The 22090-nt window shown below is 44.7% G+C and overlaps 1 protein-coding gene across 2 annotated transcripts in view; it reads right to left on the reverse strand.

The window, feature by feature from the left end:
- ppp1r16b (protein phosphatase 1, regulatory subunit 16B) overlaps nucleotides 1–22090 on the reverse strand; it is a 145501-nt gene that overhangs the window by 16290 nt on the left and 107121 nt on the right. For both annotated transcript variants that reach the window (XM_023995863.3, XM_023995862.3), the window contains exons 4-6: nucleotides 13993–14138; nucleotides 13647–13750; nucleotides 2658–2782 (exon numbers count right to left, since the gene is read on the reverse strand). In XM_023995863.3, coding sequence (XP_023851631.1) covers nucleotides 2658–2782; nucleotides 13647–13750; nucleotides 13993–14138 — 375 coding nt within the window. The remainder of the gene's footprint in view (nucleotides 1–2657; nucleotides 2783–13646; nucleotides 13751–13992; nucleotides 14139–22090) is intronic.

Raw genomic sequence — 22090 nt, forward strand, 5'->3', positions numbered from 1 at the left:
TTATGCGGCCATTGAATGGTTAATGTATATGACCTTCGGCTCATTATTTTGGGATTGTATACTTTGTTTCCTTCCCAATTTTTTATCCAATTGTGTTAATTTTCGATTGAGACAAATCCTTTCATGCAGTGTTTTTATATCATAAACCTTAATCACACCTAGCATGTGATCCTCACAGTAGACTAGGCACTGACATGAAACACTCCTTTACAACCGACACTACATTCTCATTGCCACAGCTACTCATTCGGATTCAGTTCCTTCAGTTCAAAGCACACAAAAAGTAAAAACCCCACTGTACATTATCTCTCTATATATATAGTACCAGTCAAAAGTTTGGACACACCTATTCATTCGAGGGTCTTTCTTTATTTGTACTATTTTATACATTGTAGAATAATAGCGAAGACATCAAAACTATGAAATAACACATATGGAATCATGTAGTAACTTAAAAAGTGTTAAATCAAAATAGATTTTAGATTCTTCAAAATATAAACTATCAAAATAAAGAGAGTCGCACATTCCATATATAATCTCCCAGCAATTTAATGGGTATTTTTCAACGTTTCGGCATCACTGTGCCTTCCTCAGGGTGCTTCCTCAGATTCTTCAAAATAGCCACCCTTTGCCTTGATGACAGCTTTGCACACTCTTGGCATTCTCTCAACCAGCTTCACCTGGAATGCTTTTCCAACAGTCTTGAAGCAGTTCCCACATATGCTGAGCACTTGTTGGCTGCTTTTTCTTTACTCTGCGCTCCAACTCATCCCAAACCATCTCAATTCGGTTGAGGCCGGGTAATTGTGGAGGCCAGGTCATCCGATGCAGCACTCCATCACTCTCCTTCTTGGTTAAATAGCCCTTACACAGCCTGGAGGTGTGTTGGGTCATTGTCCTGTTGAAAAACAAATGATAGTCCCACTAAGCGCAAACCAGATGGGATGGATTATCGCTGCAGAATGCTGTGGTAGCCATGCTGGTTAAGTGTGCCTTGAATTATAAATATATCACTGACAGTGTCACCAGAAAAGCACCCCCACAACATCACACCTCCTCCCCCATGCTTCACGGTGGGAACCACACATACGGTGATCATCCGTTCACCTACTCGGCGTCTCACAAAGACACTGCGGTTGGAGCCAAAAATCTCAAATTTGGACTCATCAGACCAAAGGACAGATTTCCACCGGTCTAATTCCATTGCTCGTGTTTCTCGGCCCAAGCAAGTCTCTTCTTCTTATTGGTGTCCTTTAGTAGTGTTTAAAAAAAAAAAAAAGCAATTCGACCATGAAGGCCTGATTCACGCAGTCTCCTCTGAACAGTTGATGTTGAGATGTGTCTGTTACTTGAACTCTGTGAAGCATTTATTTGGGCTGCAATCTGAGGTGCAGTTAACTCTAATGAACATATCCTCTGCAGCAAAGGTAACTCTGGGTCTTCCTTTCCTGTGGCGGTACGCATGAGAGCAATTTAAATCATAGCGCTTCATGGTTTTTGATACTGCACTTGAAGAAATTTGACAAAGTTCTTGAAATTTTCCGGAATGACTGACCTTCTTGTCTTAAAGTAATGATGGACTATCGTTTCTCTTTGATGATTTGAGTTTTTCTTGCCATAATATGGACTTGGTCTTTTACCAAATAGGGCTCTTCTGTATACCACCCTTACCTTATCACAACACAACTGATTGGATCAACCGCATTAAGGAAAGAAATTCCACAAGTTAACTTTTAACAAGACACACCTGTTAATTGAAATGCATTCCAGGTGACTACCTCATGAAGCTTGTTGAGAGAATGCCAAGAGTGTGCAAAGCTGTCATCAAGGCAAAGGGTGGCTACTTTGAAGAATCTCAAATATAATATTTTGATTTGTTTAACACTTTTTTGGTTATTACATGATTCCATATGTGTTATTTTATAGTTTCGATGTCTTCACTATTATTCTACAATGTATAAAATAGTAAAAATATAGAAAAACCCTTGAATGAGTAGGTGTGTCCAAACTTTTGACTGGTCCTGTGTGTGACCAAAAAAGGCTGTATAAAATAACTACAAATACTGAGCTATATGTGACCGACCGGCTCGATCTTACAGTATATGTAGCTGGTTTGTGTGGCCAAAGACCTCTATTTTCGTGTCATATGACCATAGCACCGGTTCCAATTCAAGTGCCAATGCCATTTAGCAAATTCCAGGCAGTGCTATGGGCAGATGAATCTTCCAGCAAGACAATAACCCCAAACAGACATCAACATCCACAAGGAAGTGGTTAATTCACCATAAAAATCAACATTTTGCAAAAGCCATCTGAGTTGCCAGACTTGAACCCCAGATCCCTCCCAATGTGTTCTCCAATCTCATAAAACATTTTAGAAAAGGCTCAGTATCGTTATCCTCGCAGGGGGAGCGTGCTGTCATTTGGATCACTATCTTTTATTTGAATTTGTATTACTTGTTATAAACAAAATCTCTTTCTCTAAGCAATTGTACTTGTATGAAATAATACAATTGTAAAAAAAAAAAAAAAAAAAAAAAAAAAATGGTGCATACAATATAGCTCAGTATTTGTATTATTTCTTTTATAGTCTTTTTTGCTCATCTTCATCAAGGGATCCAATACTTCCAGAAGTCTGGTTGTACACATCATCTCACCAGAGTAGCTCCTTGTGAGTCGTGGCGGTTGACGTCCTCTCCCTCAGTCAGCAGCTCCTGGATATCTCCCATCATTCTCCTCTCTACAGACGCCCGGGTCTCGTTGATCATCTCCTGGGTGATGCCTGTCAATCAAAAACAGATATGAAGTGATATAAGTCAGACAGACAGATGAACCACACTGTCACTCTGTGTTTTTTTATATCTCCCTTCCAGCATGGTTCCAACAACTACAGTATATATGTTAGATGCGTAACCAGGCCAGTAGAGTGCATTCGGGAAGTATTCAGAACCCTTCACTTTATCGACATTTTGTTACATTACAGCCTCATTCTAAAATGGATTAAATACAAATTTTTACTCATCAATCTACACACAATACCCCATAATGACAAAGCAAGAACAGTTTTTTTGTGTGCATTTTCTTCTTTTTACTGAAAAACCTTATTTACATATGTATTCAGACCCTATGCTATGAGACTCAAAATTAAGCTGAAGTGCATCCTGTTTCCATTGATCATCTTTGAGATGTTTCTACAACTTGATTGGAGTTCACATGTGGTAAATTCAATTGATAGGACATACTTTGGAAAGGCACACACCTGTCTATATATGTACAGTGCATTCGAAAAGTATTCAGACCCCTAGAATTTTTCCCACGTTTTGTTACGTTACAGGTCCCACAGTTGACAGTGCATGTCAGAGCAAAAACCAAGCCATGAGGTCGAAGGAATTGTCCGTAGAGCTCAGAGACCGGATTGTGTCGAGGCACAGATCTAGGGAAGGGTACCAAAACATCCCCAAGAACACAGTGGCCTCCATTCTTAAATGGAAGAAGTTTGGAACCACCATGACTCTTCCTAGAGAGTCTGAAATAAATAGCTGAAATAAATACACACAAAATGCTTATTTCTCTAAAAATTTTGTGTACACATTTGTTTACTTGTTTGTGAGCATTTCTCCTTCGCCAACATAAGCCATCCACCTGACAGGTGTGGCAAATCAAGAAGCTGATTAAACAGCATGATCATTACACAGGTACATCTTGTGCTGGAGACAAAAGGCCACTGTAAAATGTGCAGTTTTGACACACAACACAATGCCACAGATGTCTCAAGTTTTGAGGGAGTGTGCAATTGGCATGCTGACCGCAGAAATGTCCACCTTGCCAGAGAATTTAATGTTAATTTCTCCACCATAAACCACCTCCAATGTCATTTTAGAGAATCTATCAGTATGTCAAACTGGCCACACAAGCGCAGCCTAGGACCTCCATGTCGGGCTTCTTTACCTGCTTTACCTTCTTTACCTTCTTTACCTGATCGTCTGAGACCAGCCACCCAGACAGCTGATGAAACTGTGGGTTTGCACAACCAAAGAATTTCTGCGGAACCTGTCAGAAACCGTCTCAGAGAAGCTCACCTGTGTGCTCGTCGTCCACACCAGGGTATTGACCCGACTGCAGTTCAGCGTCGTAACTGACTTCAGTGGGCAAATGCTCACCTTCGATGGCCAATGGCTTGCTGGAGAAGTGTGCTCTTCACAGATGAACCCCGGTTTCAACTGTACCGAGCAGATAGCATACACTGTGTGTATAGCGTTGTGTGGGCGAGCGGTTTGCTGATGTCAATGTTATGGGCAGACATAAGCTACGGACAATGAACACAATTTAATTTTATTGATGGCAATTTGAATGCGCAGAGATACCGTGACGAGATCCTGATGCCCATTGTTGTTCCATTTATCTACCGCCATCACCTCATGACACAAGAGGGCGCCGTACTGGATGGCCACCGTTTTGCAAGCTCCGACTCACCTTTGCTATTTTGTCATTTATTTTTACTCTGTTTTCACGAAATGTAACCGATATGATTTCTTACAACCGACAAGAACTCTTGAACATCAGATCAGCAGTTACTTACCGCAATTCCGGCATCTACTTCGACTCATGGGCTCTCTCTGTAATTCCAACCCAATTTTCGGGCTACCCAAGATGAAACACTGGTGTTACAGAGGCAAGAGAGGAGAGATCCTGATGAGAATAAGGCAAAGGGAAAACCTGCCACCTCTTCCCTCCATTCTACTGGCTAATGTACAGTCACTTGATAATAAGACGGATGACCTCCGATCTAGGATTTGCTACCAACGGGGGGGACTGGAATATTCTTTGCTCTTCAGAAACATTGCTCTTGGACAAGATACCCCCCATGGCTATCCAACTAAATGGATTCTCCATTCACAGCACAGTGGAGTTGGGGAAGTAGAATGGGGGGGGGTTGCCTCTCCTTCAACCCCAACTAGTGTGCTAATTCCAGCGAGGTTGAAGTGTCGACCACTTTTCACCAATCTTGGAATACCTGATGGTCAAATGCCGAACCTTCTATCTCCCGAGGGAGTTTTCAGTTGTTATTTACATTTACATTTAAGTCATTTAGCAGACGCTCTTATCCAGAGCGAACTTCAAATTGGGGCATTCACCTTATGATATCCAGTGGAACAACCACTTTACAATAGTGCATCTAACTCTTTTAAGGGGGGGGGGGGGGGGTAGAAGGATACTTTATCCTATCCTAGGTATTCCTTAAAGAGGTGGGGTTTCAGGTGTCTCCGGAAGGTGGGGATTGACTCCGCTGACCTGGCGTCGTGAGGAGTTTGTTCCACCATTGGGTGCCAGAGCAGCGAACAGTTTTGACTGGGCTGAGCGGGAATTGTACTCCTCAGAGGTACGGAGGCGACAGGCCAGAGGTGGATGAACGCAGTGCCCTTGTTTGTGTAGGGCCTGATCAGAGCCTGAAGGTACGGAGGTGCCGTTCCCCTCACAGCTCCGTAGGCAAGCACCATGGTCTTGTAACGGATGCGAGTTATTATTGTTATTATTGTTATTATTGTTGTTATTGACTGCTGCATACGTTCTGTCTCAGTACAATAAAATTAACAAGCTGGAGCTTAACGAACTGTACAAGTGTCACGTCTGCTCCCGCTCATCCCCTCCCCCTGGCGCTTGAGGGCGCCAGAATGGCTTGCATCACTCACCTTCCGCCATCCATCACGTACACCTGCCTTTCCTCGTCACGCGCATCAGCGTTATTGGACTCACCTGGACTCTCTTATCACATGTCATTTCCTCCCCTATATGTGTCAGTTCCCCAGCTCTGTTCCCCGCTTCTGCATTGATTGTTTTCTGTTTTCTAACGCTGTTTATGTCTCGTTCCATGTCCGTTATTTATTAAATGTTACTCCCCGTACCTGCTTCGTCTCTCCAGGGTCATCCTTGTGACAGAATGCAGAAGCCATCACACGAAGCATCGGGGAGTACTGGCGTTCTGGTTGGTATAGTGGCATCGGCTCTGGGTCACCACCGATGGAACCGGGGGTGCCTAGCCTGCTCGTCGGGCTTCCACGCCCTAGCAGGCTCGAGAGTTTCCTTGCCCCGGTTGGCTCGGATGGCGCCCATCCCACGTCGGGCCTCAACTGGATCGTCAGTTCTTGTCTGCCCAGCCGGTCCAGGAGTTTTTTGTTTGTTTGTTTTTGTTTTGTCGGTGACGTCGGGGGTGGATTCTGCCGCCGATGGAACCGGGGGTGCCTAAGCCAGCCCGTCGAGGCTTTCATGCCCTGGCTGGCTCGAGAGGTTTCATGCCTCGGCTGGCTCGTGTGCTTCCCATCCCACGTCACACTCCACCGGATCATCGGTTCCTCAGCGGGATCGACAGGCGTCTTGACTCAGCCGGATCGTCAGGCTCCCATGCCTCAGCCGGCTCGCCAGGCTCTCACGCTCCTGCCGGTTCGTCGGGCTTCCACGCCTCAACCGGCTTGCCCAGCGCCCATGTCTCGGCCGGTTCGCCCAGGTGGGACGCCGGGTGGCGCCCCTAGAGGGGGTACTGTTCACGTCTGCTCCCGCTCTTCCCCTCCCCCTGGCGCTTGAGGGCGCCAGAATGCCTTGCATCACTCACTCCTGCCATCCATCACGTACACCTGCCTTTCCTCGTCACGCGCATCAGCGTTATTGGACTCACCTGGACTCTCTTATCACCTGTTCATTTCCTCCCCTATATGTGTCAGTTCCCCAGCTCTGTTCCCCGCTTCTGCATTGATTGTTTTCTGTTTGCTAACGCTGTTTATGTCTCGTTCCATGTCCGTTATTTATTAAATGTTACTCCCCGTACCTGCTTCGTCTCTCCAGCGTCATCCTTGTGACAACAAGGCTATTAACAAGCAGGAAACCCTACAGCCAAAGGCTGCCTTTCTCGTTGCCAGCTATTTTAATTTGGCGTCACTTCGACACGAGATGCCCAACTTCCATCAACACGTCTCCAATGCCACTAGAGGTGATAAAGTGCTAGACCACTGCTATTCTACCAACAAACAAGCATACAAGGCCCACCCTCGTTCCACCATTTGGCAAATCAGATCATGACTCCGTACTGTTGCTTCCGGTTTACAAACAGAAGCTAAAACAGGAAGTACCCGCAATTCGCTTGGTTGAGAAATGATCACCAGAAACAGAGGTTATGCTACAGAACTGCTTTGCTATCGCTGGAATATGTTTTGAGAATCCGCCGATAACTTCGACGAGCTAACCACCTCCATCACCGTCTTCATTAGAAAATGGATCTGCGACATTGTACCCACGGTGAAGGTTCGCCGCTTCCCCAATCAAAAGCGCTGGATTAACACCGAGGTTGGTGCTAAACTAAAGAGCAGGGCTCTTGCACACAGAGCTTTCGTATACAATCCTGATGCTACGTCCGAAGACAGGAATAAGTACAAGAAGGCCGCTATGACCTCTGCAGAGTCATCAAACGAGCAAAAGGACAATATAGAAATAAGGTGGAATCATATTACACTGGCTCCAACTCCCGCCGCATGTGGCAGGGGCTACAGTCCATTATGATTACAAATGAAGACCCAACCGTGATCTGCCCAATGTCATGATGGTCCTGTGAGGAACATAGTTAGTTGATTTGATAAATAACAGTCATCAGATTAATGAAAGTAAAGTCACCAACAATGCCTCTCTACCAGACAAACTCGATGCATTTTATGCACGCGTTGACAACAACGTCGAGCCGGGTGAGGGCCATCACTGACCTAGAGGACTGGGTGACTTCGCTCTCCAAAGCCGACGTGAGGGTCTTTAATCAGGTCAACACCCGCAAGGCTGCGGGCCCCATTGGTATTCCAGAGTGCGTTCGCAGAGCATGCCCCGAACAGCTGGCAGGCTTATTCACAGTCATTTTCAACCTCTTCTTGTCCCAGTCTGTAATCCCCACATGTTTTAAAATGACCACAATCATCCCTGTTCCTAGGAACTCTAAGGCTTCATGCCACAATGATTACCGCCCTGTAGCACTCACTCCTGTAACCATGAAGTGCTTTGAGAGGCTGGTTATAGCACACATTAACTCCATCATCCCAGCCACTCTAGACCTACTCCAATTTGCATACCGCCCCAACAGATCCATAGACGACGCAATCTCAATTGCTCTCCACACTGCCCTCATCCACCTACATAAGCGGAATACCTATGTGAGAATGCTGTTCATTGACTACAGCTCAGCGTTCAACACCATTATCCCCTCCAAGCTCGTCACCAAGCTTAGGACTCTGGGTCTGAACACCTCCCTCTGCAACTAGATCCTGTACTTCCTGATAGGCTGACCCAAGGCGGTGAGGGTAGGCAACATCACCTCCACCGTGCTGACCCTTAACACAGGGGTCTCACAGGGGTGTGCCTAGTCCCCTCCTGTACTCCCTTTTCACCCACGACTGGGTGGCCACGCACAACTCCAACACCATTATCAATTTGGCTGACGACATGACGGTGGTAGGCCTAATCACCGGCGACGATGAGCCTACAGGGAGGCCGTCGGTGACCTGGCAGTGTGGTGCCGGAACAACATCTCCCTCAACGTCAGCAAGACCAAGGAGCTGATCGTGGACTCGGGAAACAGGGGTGGGGGGGGGGGGGGGGGGGTTTCACTGTACTTGTGCATGTGACATTAAAACTTAAAAATAAGCATGATAATGCATGGCCCCATGTTGCAAGGATTAGTACACACTTCCTGGAAGCTGGAAATGTCCAATTTCTTCCATGGCTTGCATACTCAGACATTGAGCATTTTTGGGATGCTCTGGATCGATAGCGTGTTCCAGTTCCCACCAATATCCAGCCACTTTGCACAGCCCATTGAAGTGGAGTGGGACAACATTGCACAGGCCACAATCAACAGCCTGATCAACTCTATGCAAAGGAGATGTGTCGCGCTGCATGAGGCAAGTTGTGGTCACACCAGATACTGACTGGTTCTATGAGCCAAGTCCCTGCCTTTTTTTAAGGTATCTGTGATCAACAGATGCATATCTGTATTCCCAGTCATGTTAAATCCATAGATTAGGGCTTAATGCTTTTATTTCAATTGACATATTTCCTTATATGAACCGTAACCCAGTAAAATCTATGAAATTGTTGCATGTTGCGTTTATATTTTTGTTCAGTGTATATTCATATGTCACCAAATACCTGATGAAAACACACTGTTTTGCACTGAAGGTCTACAATAGTCTCAACAGCACCCTATAGAGCAGTCTTCCCAACCTTTTTTTGAACCGTGGCACACCTTGATGGGATAAAACATTTTTTTGCGGCATACCAGAACTGTCCCTATTCATTTATTTTGTGATAATGACCTCCATCTCATCTGATCCATACTGCAAATCTATTTTGTGACATTTCTTTATAGATTAAAAAGGGTTTATTTGAACCAGTTTCATAGTTCCTTACCTATGATGATTAATTTGTGTTCCCCTTTAAGAGTGTCCCGCAATCCGCAGCCATAAAATAGGCAATTTGTTTTGAAAGGTTTGAGCTAGAGACAGTTTTTTGCATTGTAAAGGTGTAACTGCCGACACAAAGCCATGCTGTTTATTTCCATGGCAGAGGCTGTGGTACAGCTAAGCCTAATCAGACTTGCCTGTGCTACTGGCAAAGTAAAAGGCAAAGTAAAACAGGCAAAGTAAAATGAAACAAATGACTTTGCTCGTGATGCGCGCCCCTCAAATGATACAAATGTAACAGCAGCCTGAGCGCACTGGACATAAAACAACGCCACAGATGTAACCAGGTCCCATTCAATGTATCGTCTGAGCGGCACTGGTGCTCCCAGTGAAAACGACATGTGCATTCCACAGGTCACGTTCATAAGGGAGTGTTGCTTTTTAAAATCAAGATTAGGAAAGGTTTCGCTCACACCTGGGGGTTACTCAAGGCACACCGGTTGAAAACCACTGCTCTAGGGCAGGATTTCCCAAACCTCTCCTTGGGCCGCCATAGACATTTCTCATTTTTGTTTTAACCCTAAACTGGCACACCTGACTCAATTAGTCAACTAATCATCAAGCCTTTGACTAACTGAATCAGGTGTGTCAGTTTAGGGTTAAAACTAAAATCTGTGATCTCTGGCGGGGCCCCGGGGAGACAGTTGGGACACCGTGCTCTAGGATAGCACCCATTGTGTAGCCGGAGGACAGCTATTTTCCGTCCTCCTCTGGCTACATTGACTTCAATACAAAACCTAGGAGGCCTGTACTTCTCACCCCCTTCCATAGACCTACAGTTGAAGTCGGAAGTTAACATACACCTTAGCAAAATACATGGAAACTCAGTTCTCACAATTCCTGATATTTAATCCTAGTAAAAATTCGCTGTCTTAGGTCAGGATCACGACTTTATTTTAAGAATGTAAAATGTCAGAATAATCGTAGAGAATGATTTATTTCAGCTTTTATCACATTCCCAGTGGGTCAGAAGTTTACATACACTCAATTAGTACTTGTTAGCATTGCCTTTACATTTTTTAACTTGGGTCAAACGTTTTGGGTAACCTTCCACAATAAGTTGGTTGTATTTTGGCCCATTACTCCTGACAGAGCTGGTGTAACTGAGTCAGGTCTGTAAGCCTCCTTGCTCGCACAGGCTTTTTCAGATCTGCCCACAAATTTTCTAGAGGATTGAGGTCAGGGCTTTGGGATGGCCGGCCACTCCAATACCTTGACTTTGTTGTCCTTAAGCCATTTTGCCACAACTTTGGAAGTATGCTTGGGGTCATTGTCCATTTGGAAGACCCATTTGCGACCAAGCTTTAACTTCCTGACTGATGTTTTGAGATGTTGCTTCAATATATCCACACAGTTTTCCTACCTCATGCTGCCATCTATTTTGTGAAGTGCACCAGTCCCTCCTGCAGCAAAGGACCCCCACAACATGATGCTGTCACCCCTGTGCTTCACGGTTGGGAGGGTGTTCTTCGGCTTGCAAGCCTCCCCCTTTTTCCTCCAAACATAACGATGGTCATTATGGCCACTATATTCTATTTTTGTTTCATCAGACCAGAGGATATTTCTCCAAAAAGTACAATCTTTGTCCCCATGTGCAGTTGCAAACCGTAGTCTGGCTTTTTTATGGCGGTTTTGGAGCAGTGGCTTCTTCCTTGCTGAGCGGCCTTTCAATTTATGTCGATATAGGACTCGTTTAACTGTGGATATAGATACTTTTGTACCTGTTTCCTCCAGCATCTTCACAAGGTCCTTTGCTGTTGTTCTGGGATTGATTTGCACTTTTCGCACCAAAGTATGTTCATCTCTAGGAGACAGAACACGTCTCCTTCCTGAGAGGTATGATGGCTCCGTGGTCCCATGGTGTTTATACTTGCGTACTATTGTTTGTACAGATGAACGTGGTACCTTCAGGCATTTGGAAATTGCTCCCAAGGAGGAACCAGACTTGTGGAGGTCTACAATTTTTTTTTCTGATTTCTTTGATTTTCCCATGATGTCAAGCAAAGAGGCACTGAGTTTGAAGGTAAGCCTTGAAATACATCCACAGGTACACTCAAATTATGTCAATTAGCCTATCAGAAGCTTCTAAAGCCATGACAATTTTCAGGAATTTCCCAAGCTGTTTAAAGGTACGGTCAATTTAGTGTATGTAAACTTCTGAACCACTGGAATTGTGGGTCAGACCAAAAATATTGTATTTTCAGCTGTTTGAAGCTGGTGTACAAAACCGAAAGAGAACTTAACGGGAAACACAGAAATAGCGCACATAGAACAGATCTACAGCTTCTTAGACATGCTTTCGATGAGAATGACAGATCTATAACACACATTTCTATGTGAATTTGGTCAGGTGGCCCAAAAGGTTCAATATTGCAGCTTTAAGAGGGGATGACGGCTCAACTCCATCAACAGTGTCAACTCTCTCCTGATATGAACTGAAGCCATGTCTCATGTGCCCTCTCATCCACTGGCGCATGGAATATTTCCTCTCCAAGCACTGCTGATAGCCTTATCAACTTTCTCTCATTACTGTATGTAGAGTCCATCACATACGCAAACATAATCACATTATTACAAATCAATGTGACTTTAATCCTTGCTTTGATGAACTCATTAGCTCATTTGTCTAACTGCATTGTGTTACTGTTTTTTGTTTCCCAAGTCAAATCCTGTCCTCAATGGAAGAGATGAGCACTTCTCCAACACCATCCATCCATGGTGAGCCTGTCCTGCATTGAAGTCAAGCCTCCGAAAACCTCAACTCAGATTCTCTGCCTCAAACCCTATTACAGTGGCTGAGTCACTGGCTTACAGGTGCTCTTCCATGCCATCCCTAGGAGGGGTGCGTCACTTGAGTGCGTTGAGTCACTGACGTGATCTTCCTGTCCGGGTTGACGCCGCCCCTTGGGTTGTGCCGTGGGGGAGCTCTTCGTGGGCTATACTCGGCCTTGTCTCAGGATGGTAAGTTGGTGGTTGAGGATATCCCTCTAGTGGTGTGGGGGCTGTGCTTTGGCAAAGTGGATGGGGTTATTTCCTGCCTGTTTGGCCCGTCCGGGTGTATCGTCGGATGGGGTCAGAGTGTCTCCCGACCCCTCCTGTCTCTGCCTCCAGTATTTATTCTGAAATAGTTTGTGTCGGTGGGCTAGGGTCAGTCTGTTATATCTGGAGTATTTCTCCTGTCTTATCTGGTGTCCTGTGTGAATTTAAGTATGCTCTCTCTAATTCTCTCTCTCTTTTTCTCTTTCTCTCTCTCTCTCTCTGAGGACCTGAGCCCTAGGACCATGCCTCAGGACTACCTGGCATGATTACTCCTTGCTGTCCCCAGTCCACCTGGTCGTGCTGCTGCTCCAGTTTCAACTGTTCTGCCTGCGGCTATGGAACCCTGGCCTGTTCACCGGACGTGCTACCTGTCCCAGACCTTCTGTTTTCAATTCTCTAGAGACAGCAGGAGCGGTAGAGATACTCTGAATGATCGGCTATGAAAAGCCAACTGACATTTACTCCTGAGGTGCTGACTTGTTGCACCCTCGACAACTTACTGTGATTATTATTATTTGACCCTGCTGGTCATCTATGAACATTTGAACATCTTGGCCATGTTCTATTATAATCTCCACCCAGGACAGCCAGAAGAGGACTGGCCACCCCTCATAGCCTGGTTCCTCTCTAGGTTTCTTCCTAGGTTCTGGCCTTTCTAGGGAGTTTTTCCTAGCCACCATGCTTCTACACCTGCATTGCTTGCTGTTTGGGGTTTTAGGCTGGGTTTCTGTACAGCACTTTGTGACATCAGCTGATGTAAGAAGGGCTTTAAAAATAAATTTGATTGATTGATTGATACAATCATTCGATCAATGCGGTGATCCCTTGCCAACACTGTGTAAGTAGCCCAATAATATTTGACTATAAATGTCTTTAATAAATGTTTCAGGTTAAAAAAAAAAGACAATCTCTGAAACACGCTTTGACGTCTCCGTGCAGTCCACGCCTATTCCGTGGGTCTCCCATCATCCTACTTTTGTCAAGTCACCAGCCTCCACTCCTCTACCGTTCAGCTATATTATTGATGATATCAGAGAACTGGGACTTCAGGTGCTACAGTGAAAGCCGACTGACATATCAAAACAGTATTTTTTTTCTTAATTTTTTTTCGCTCACCTCGATTGGCCATTGCGGTTTCGATGATGTCCAGGGTAGGGTCATCTTCACACAGGTCATAGGGCATGTTGCCGTCAGAGTTCACAGCTAACAGGTCTGCTCCACTGGGAAGGTGGAAAACCAATAAGAGATGAGTGTGACTCAATTGGTTAGAGCGATAGCGTTAGCAATGCCAACGCCATGGGTTTAATCCCCTCAGGGATCAAAAACATAGTCAAAATGTATGCTCTCACTGTACTGTAATCGTCTTGGACCAAATAAAATACAGATCTGACATGAATAAATACAAGACATATAGATGGAAAGCTGCAGTGTTATATGTCGTGCGACTAAGCCACTGTCTTACTGTTGTATGAGGACCTTGACCAGTCCTGCATGTCCACAGGTGGCAGCAGCGTGTAGCGGCGTCCACAGTTCATTGTCCTTGGCGTTTACACTGGCTCCACGATTCAACATGATCTTCACCATCTCCTCATAGTTATCAATACAGCACTGGGGAGAGAGAGAGGTAGCGAGAGAGAGAGGTAGCGAGAGAGAGAGGGAGAGAGAGCGAGAGAGAGAGAGAGAGCGAGGTACGCAGAAAGGCAGAAAGAGAAAGAAAAGGTTTTTTAAGAGGAGAGAGAGAGAGAGGTAGCAAGAGAGAGAGGTAGCAAGAGAGAGAGGTAGCAAGAGAGAGAGAGAGGTAGCGAGAGGTAGCGAGAGAGGTAGCGAGAGCGAGAGAGATGGAATATTAGCTTCATTTAATGCAACAAACTAAATGCATTGATGTAACAAGACTCTGTAGAATCTATAGGAGACATAATCTCTAATGCTGTATAAATGTATTTTATAGAACTTTATAATTCCACTGAGACTTGTTAAGAATACATTAAGCATCACAAAGATGTGACTCTTTGACATCTCCACTGTTGTGTGGGTTGTGTGTGTTCTTAAACAGCAGGAAATGGGCTAAAACTAAAACATATACAAATTACCAGGGTGTGGAAAACAGATGTTTTCTCCATCAGAAATAATTGGAGCTAACTAATGCTCAGTGGTGGAAAAAGTACTCAATTGTCATACTTGAGTAAAAGTAAAGATACCTTAATCAAAAATGACTCAAGTAAAAGTGAAAGTCACCCCCAGTCAAATACTACTTGAGTAAAAGTCTAATAGTATCTGGTATTAAATATACTTTTCTTTTTTTCACCAGGTAGGCTAGTTGAGAACAAGTTCTCATTTGCAACTGCGACCTTGCCAAGATAAAGCATAGCAATTCGACACATACAACAACAACAGATTTACACATGGAATAAACAAAACATTCAGTCAATAATACAGTAGAAAAATAAGTCTATATACAATGTGAGCAAATTATGTGAGATAAGGGAGGTAAAGGCAAAAACAGGCCATGGTGGCGAGGTAAATACAATATAGCAAGTAAAACACTGGAATGGTAGATTTGCAGTGGAAGAATGTGCAAAGTAGAAATAGAAATAATGGGGTGCAAAGGAGCAAAATAAATAAATAAATACAGTAGGGGAAGAGGTAGTTGTTTGGGCTAAATTATAGATGGGCTACGTACAGGGGCAGTAATCTGTGAGCTGCTCTGACAGCTGGTGCTTAAAGCTAGTGAGGGAGATAAGTGTTTCCAGCTTCAGAGATTTTTGCAGTTCGTTCCAGTCATTGGCAGCAGAGAACTGGAAGGAAAGACGACCAAAGGAGGAATTGGCTTTGGGGGTGACCAGTGAGATATACCTGCTGGAGCGCGTGCTACGAGTGGGTGCTGCTATGGTGACCAGTGAGCTGAGATAAGGCGGGGCTTTACCTAGCACAGACTTGTAGATAACCTGTAGCCAGTGGGTTTGGCGACGAGTATGAAGCGAGGGCCAACCAACGAGAGCGTACAGGTCGCAATGGTGGGTAGTGTATGGTGCTTTGGCGACAAAACGGATGGCACTGTGATAGACTGCATCCAGTTTGTTGAGTAGAGTGTTGGAGGCTATTTTATAGATGACATCACCGAAGTCGAGGATCGGTAGGGTGGCCAGTTTTACTAGGGCATGTTTGGCAGCATGAGTGAAGGATGCTTTGTTGCGACTTAAGTACAGTGGGGGAATAAGTATCAGTTGTCATCCTTGAGTAAAAGTATAAAGATAATGCTATACATTCCTTACAAATTCCTTATACTACACAAAACGGGCACCATTTCTATTCATTTAAGGACAGCCAGGGACACACTAACACTCAGCCATAATTTATAAAACGCAGTATGTATGTTCAGTGAGTACGCCAGATCAGAGGCAGTAGGGATGACAACACGTTATATGGATAGGTGCGTGCATTCGACCATATTGCTGTCCTGCCTGAACATTCAAATATGTAGCAAGTACTTCTGGGTGTCAGGGAAAATGTATGGGAGTACAAAGTACATATTTTCCTTAGAAACGTAGTGGAGTTCAAGTAAAAGTTGTCAAAAATATAAATAGTAAAGTAAGATAGACATCCCCAAAGACGACTTAAGTACTTCAAAGTATTTTTACGTAGTTACTTTATACCACTGCTAATGCTATGGAGGTGTGTCATTGTGACAAGCTGTACAGAGAATGACAGAGACAGATGAAAGAAAAGGAGCATAGAGATCAGTATGGCAAACCTTGAAAGGCAATAAACATGGAAATGTCCATGTAAAAAGCCCAATGAGCACTAATGTTCTCTTTACAATTATTTGTTTTGATATCTCACAATGGGGATTCGCTAAGATCACCTACTCTTGGAATAACCTATCAAAAGCATCTGTTGGAGACAGACAGAGTGGCGAATGATGTGAGCCCATCACCTCCTTAAAAGGAGGCACTCTCCAGCCCTCTGGTTATTCTCGCTTTTCTTCCTCACAAAGAGAATCACTCTCTAGCTCTCCTCAGATCGACTGGATCCCGGTTTTCCTGCTTAACTGCTCAGAAGTGAACCTTAAAGGACATCGCTGCCAAGCGTAGGTCTTCAGACCCTGTCGAGAAGTTGAGTACTGACCGAAAGATTTTTGTTTTGTGTAAAAATTCCTTTCTACTTCTCAGTCTCCATTGGTAGCTTGCTTCATGGCCAGCTATTGCGACTCGATTATCCCACGCTACAAAGCTTAGGCCAACTTGGCTAGCTCGCTGAGAGGCATGCTAACCTCACTAGCATACCCTACCTGCAACACGTTAGCATTGTTAGCTCCCTTCTCTCGCCTAATTTAACCTAAGTTCCCCCGTTTGTGTTAACTAGAGCGACCGTCTCAGCCTCATGGCTCATTCGGTCGCAGGAGCACACTATCTGAAGACTAACTCTGCCCCCATGCAGTTTCCTTCAGTCAGCCCTGAGCTAGCCACGGCACCGACCACAAGGTAGCTGCTAGCTAGCTAATGCCCCACTAGCTTCGTGGCTATAGCGTTCTACTGTGCGCATTATTGCTAGCTGTTAGCCGCAGGCATTCTAACTAGCTAGCTTATTACGCTGTCTACATGAGATATGATTTGCTAGCCACCAGCCACCACGCTTCTAACTAGTTAGCCTACGCCATCTACATGTTGTCCTTACAACAAGCATTGCTTTGTCCCCCTAACAAGCCTTGTTCTTCACAATGGCCACTGCTATCCAATCCGAGGATGAGCCCAGCAGTCAAACCCCCACATTCTTGCACTTGCGGTTCCATGATTGCGAGGAAATATTCCCACCCGCTATGCATCAATTGCTTGGGTAAGGAGCATGCCCAAAAGGTGCTCAACCACCCAGAGTCGTGTGAGCACTGCAAACTTCTGATGAGGGCAGCTCTGAAGAGGCTTAAACAAGCTTCTATATTCGTAGTTCCCAGCAATCGAGCCCAGCTGAGGAGAGGCCATGGATAGCCTCGACTCACTCCCCTCACTGTCTGACGACATGTCATGGGAAGGCGAGTTTGAGGATGACGATGAGATTCATCTCACAGATATCGTCAAGATAGTTTAGGAGATGGGGGCTGATGACCCCGTTCTCCCGCACTCTCAGGCCCACAGGTCTGACAGTCCAGAGAGCATTGACGCTAAGCTGCCTCTCTTTCATTGGAGTTTGGGCTCCTTCATGCCTGCAAGCGGGCTGCGGCCATCGAGTGGCCATCGCCTATAAGGGCTCAGAGCCTGTCAAGAGCCCTCATACCACCCCCATGAAATAACTGCTCCCGCAGTACCAGCTTGCCTCAGGGAAGCTAAGAGGTTGTGGAATAAACACATCATTAGCAAGATTCTTGCTAGGGGTACCCCAAGCCGGGACATGCACAATATGGAGGAATGCCGGTTTGGCAACCATTCCACAGCGGAGCTGTCACTGGCTGACCACCTTAGCCCCTTGTGCCGTGTTACTAACAACACCAGCGCCTCACCCTTTAGGAAGGTTGAGCTCTTTATTGACTCCATTTGTCAGAGCCCTCGATGTCACCTCTTTACTGTTGGCTTAGCAGGCTGAGTTACTGGAGGAGGTGGGAAAGTAATTGGACTCGGACAGCCTGGACCCAGATGCTTGAGAAGATATCTGTATGATTACAGACCTAAACCTCTGTGCCTCCCGCACTGCCATACAAGGCTGTGGTCGTACCATGAGCCTAGCAGTGGCGGGAGATGGGGTGCTTTAGCTAAGCTCACCCAGCTTAACAGACAAAGAAAAAGTGGACCTCCTGGGTGCCCCTTTGACACCCGATGAGTTGTTCGGGCCCACTGTTGCCACCATGCGGCAGAAGTGTGACAGTCACAAGAAAGAAGGCGAAGCCTTCAACTTCTGCCTGCCCCTCAGACCCAGGCCCCATGGCAGCCCGTTGGTTCCTGCGTCTTGCCCAAGCCTCACGGCTGGGAGCGTGCAACAAGCTGGCCTTGGCGGACCGAGGTCCCCAGCGATGCAGCAGTCTGCCAAGACTCAGGCTAGGCCCCTGAACCAGGCCAAACCTGTAGGGTAAGCAGTCCTACGCTCCAGCAAGGATCTGCCCCTCTAACTCTCCTAAGGGAGGTAGGAAGGGTAACCCAACCTAGGGCGCAGCCCTGGCGGCTAAGGAGGATAGTGTGCAAAGCCTACAGCTCCCATCTCTCTTCGGGATTAAAGTTCGCCACTCCTTCCCCTCTCAGAGTTGTTGCAGCAGTGGTAAGGCAGGGCTGTGTCAATACAAAAACCATATTCTCTGTGCAGCGGCTCTCTTTAATGACCGGGCTCACTTGAGAACATGGAGTTGACATAATTTTTGCACTGACTTGCTGCAGTGTCGCTCCATTTCATTTCAGCAAGCCATGACACCCACCATGTCAGATCATTCTGAATTGGTTTCTGTAGTTAGAAACAGATAAGATAAGCAATCCTGCAACATTATTTTGTTGAAAGACAATCTGAAATTAAGCAAATTGATTGCACCCAAATAGGCCATTTAAATTCATAGGTTTCATATAATATTCAAGAAATATAGCATCCAACGTCCGATTTGGACCAAACATCTTCTTACAAATGATTAAGATGTGAGGAATCCAAATAAATTGTGAAAAGATACACATGGACCCCCCCAGATTCCACACCTAGCCCACCCCAATGGCCAGTTCTATATGTTTGACAAATAGTATGAAGCCGCGGCTTGGGAAATGGTTTATTCAACCTATGTAATGTATTCTCAGTGAATTTGGTGATGGCTTTGGTCACAAAAGGTACTATTTTATTTGGATAGTCCATATGTAGATGCTCTACATATGGTCATACTATCAACAAACTATCTATTGATAAGCAACTGCTTCTTAAGCGTATACAGTTAGGGTAAGGTTTAGAATAAGGGTTAAGGTAAGGGTTAAGGTTAGAGTTATGACTAGAGTAAGGGTTAGGATAAAGATTAAGGTTAGGGCTAAGGTTAATAGATAGTCTGTAGAGCAGTGGTTCCCAAGCTTTATATAATCCCTTCAAATATTCAACCTCCAGCAGCGTACCCCCTCTAGCACCAGGGTCTCTCTCAAATTATTTTTGCCATCTTTGTAAGCCTGCCACACACATTATACGATACATTTAACATAATAATGAGTGAGAGAATCCACGCTCACATAGGTACGCGGTTGCAAAGGGCATCAGTGCATAATTATAGGAGTAAGCAATCCTTAGAATAAGCCGCCTCAATATTTGCAGCCATAGGTGACAGTATCTTTCTAGAAGCTGATCTGTCGTCAGTCATTTGGAATTATTCGAAATGAAGGTCAAATTTGAATGGTGAAAGGCAGCGCTGCCTTTATTTAGATCCTATCAGTATCGACACGACTCAACGACACACTTAGTGAACATTCTCACTGCGTGGTGTTTTGTGAAACACACGTTACGTCTTCGGCCGTTGTAGTAAAGATGGATTGTTAAAAACACTCATTCCATAGCTATCGGGAAACCGGGCCCAGGGCAGTACCCAACTTCAGCTGTGGCCAATTAATATCTTGATTGGTCCTTTCTCATAGGCAGGTACACCTTCCTCATTCTGAATCTAAACCATAATGGTGAATTTGTATTGTAAGTGTAACTGGCAAACTCTAACTTGGCTACTCCCAAACTGGGGTATGCCGTCGGGGGTACGCCCCCCCCAAAAAGTGTGATTCACATTTTCAAACAGTCCATTCAGATTTTCCAATGGGTCAATACATTTGGGTGATGTTTTTTTTCTCGCCTGAGAAGCCTCGTTTCACTGCCAAAAATAAAATGTAACTATCTAGTGTTCAGGGAAATAATGTCAAATACAGGTAGCCTAGTCAAATAATTAACATCCAATCACATCAACCGCTACTCTCTCGCGGGAAGCCTTCACTCTTGCGCAGACATTTAGAAACGAAACATGCCAATTGGAAAAATAAGCCACGGGAGTTTTTTTTTGCGAGAATTAAGACGACTTTTGAGTAGTAAGACATGTATAAAAACAGATACCATTTATAAGAAGGGGCTAGGATGGTCTTATATGGTGAGCCACTGAGTGGGGGAGGGGAGGGGAGACACACTGATCCTGTAAAAAGTAAGGCCCCTGAACTCTTGGGTATTTTCTGCATTATGCAATTGATATGTTGAGCTAGCGTAGGCTAATGTGATTAGCATGAGGTTGTAAGTAACAAGAACATTTCCCAGGACATAGACATATCTGATATTGGCAGAAAGCTTAAATTCTTGTTAATCTAACTGCACTGTCCAATTTACAGTAGCTATTACAGTGAAATGGTTATGTGCGAAATGGTTATGTGCGCTGGTTATCAAGGGGGAAAGTATTGATACGTTTTTTTTAAATTGAGACGAGCTAAAAGTTTTCTTCACTGACCATCATTTTCATTTGTCTGAGCGCTTGCATGATGACAGGTTTCTCACACGACTGGCCTATCTGGGTGATGTTTTTTCTCACCTGAATGATCTGAATCTAGGATTACAGGGACTCTCCGCAACTATATTCAATGTGCGGTACAAAATTGAGGCTATGATTAAGAAGTTGTAGCTCTCCTCTGTCTGCATTAAGGACAACACACAGGTCTTTCCATCATTGTCAAATGTGATACAGCGAAGTACCTGAGTTAGCTGGGTGCGCAATTACACAGGTACTTTCCCGAAACGGACAACACAAACAACTGGATTCGTTATCACTTTCATACCCTGCCTCCAGTCCACTTACCAATATCTGAACAAGATAACCTCATTGAAATTTCAACAAGCAGTTCTGTGAAAATGTAATTGAATAATCAGAAGCCACCGGCCAGATTTCTGGATACGGTGGCGCTCAGTGTGCTGCTGTAAGCGGATGCCCTTTGCTACCACGTACCTATGCGAGAGTGGATTCTTGGCTCTCCTAGCATGATAACTAAATACAGGCACAGACTGTGTGGGAAATTATTTAAGACCGAGACTCTCCAATACAACCCAACATTGCAGAGGTATGTGCATCCTTTCGAGCACACCCTTCTCATTAACCTGTGGTGAGTTACTCACAATTTTTGATGAACAAATATGGTTTTATATGTAAGGCGGCTAAATAAAGAGCAAAATGATTGATTATTATTATTTATTTCAAGCAACATGTATTTAGAAATGTAATCAAATAACCTTAAAATATTCCTTTCTGCACACCCTGATGACGGTGATATTTGCCAACAATGTCTCTCAACTGTGCATGTCATCTTTAAGGCCTACCTTCATTACAAGAGCAAGGCTTGCACTAATCCATTTCATGATGGCATGAACAGTAGCTGTAGTTGTCAAATATGGTATCCTTCCACATGGTTAGCCTCATTATGAGTCTAATCTGGTATCCTTCAACATGGTTAGCCTCGTTATGAGTCTCATCTGGTATCCTTCAACATGGTTAGCCTCATTATGAGTCTCATCTGGTATCCTTCAACATGGTTAGCCTCATTATGAGTCTAATCTGGTATCCTTCAACATGGTTAGCCTCATTATGAGTCTAATATGGTATCCTT

Source organism: Salvelinus sp. IW2-2015, linkage group LG11 (genome assembly GCF_002910315.2).
Source record: "Salvelinus sp. IW2-2015 linkage group LG11, ASM291031v2, whole genome shotgun sequence".
Classification (NCBI taxonomy): domain Eukaryota; kingdom Metazoa; phylum Chordata; class Actinopteri; order Salmoniformes; family Salmonidae; genus Salvelinus; species Salvelinus sp. IW2-2015.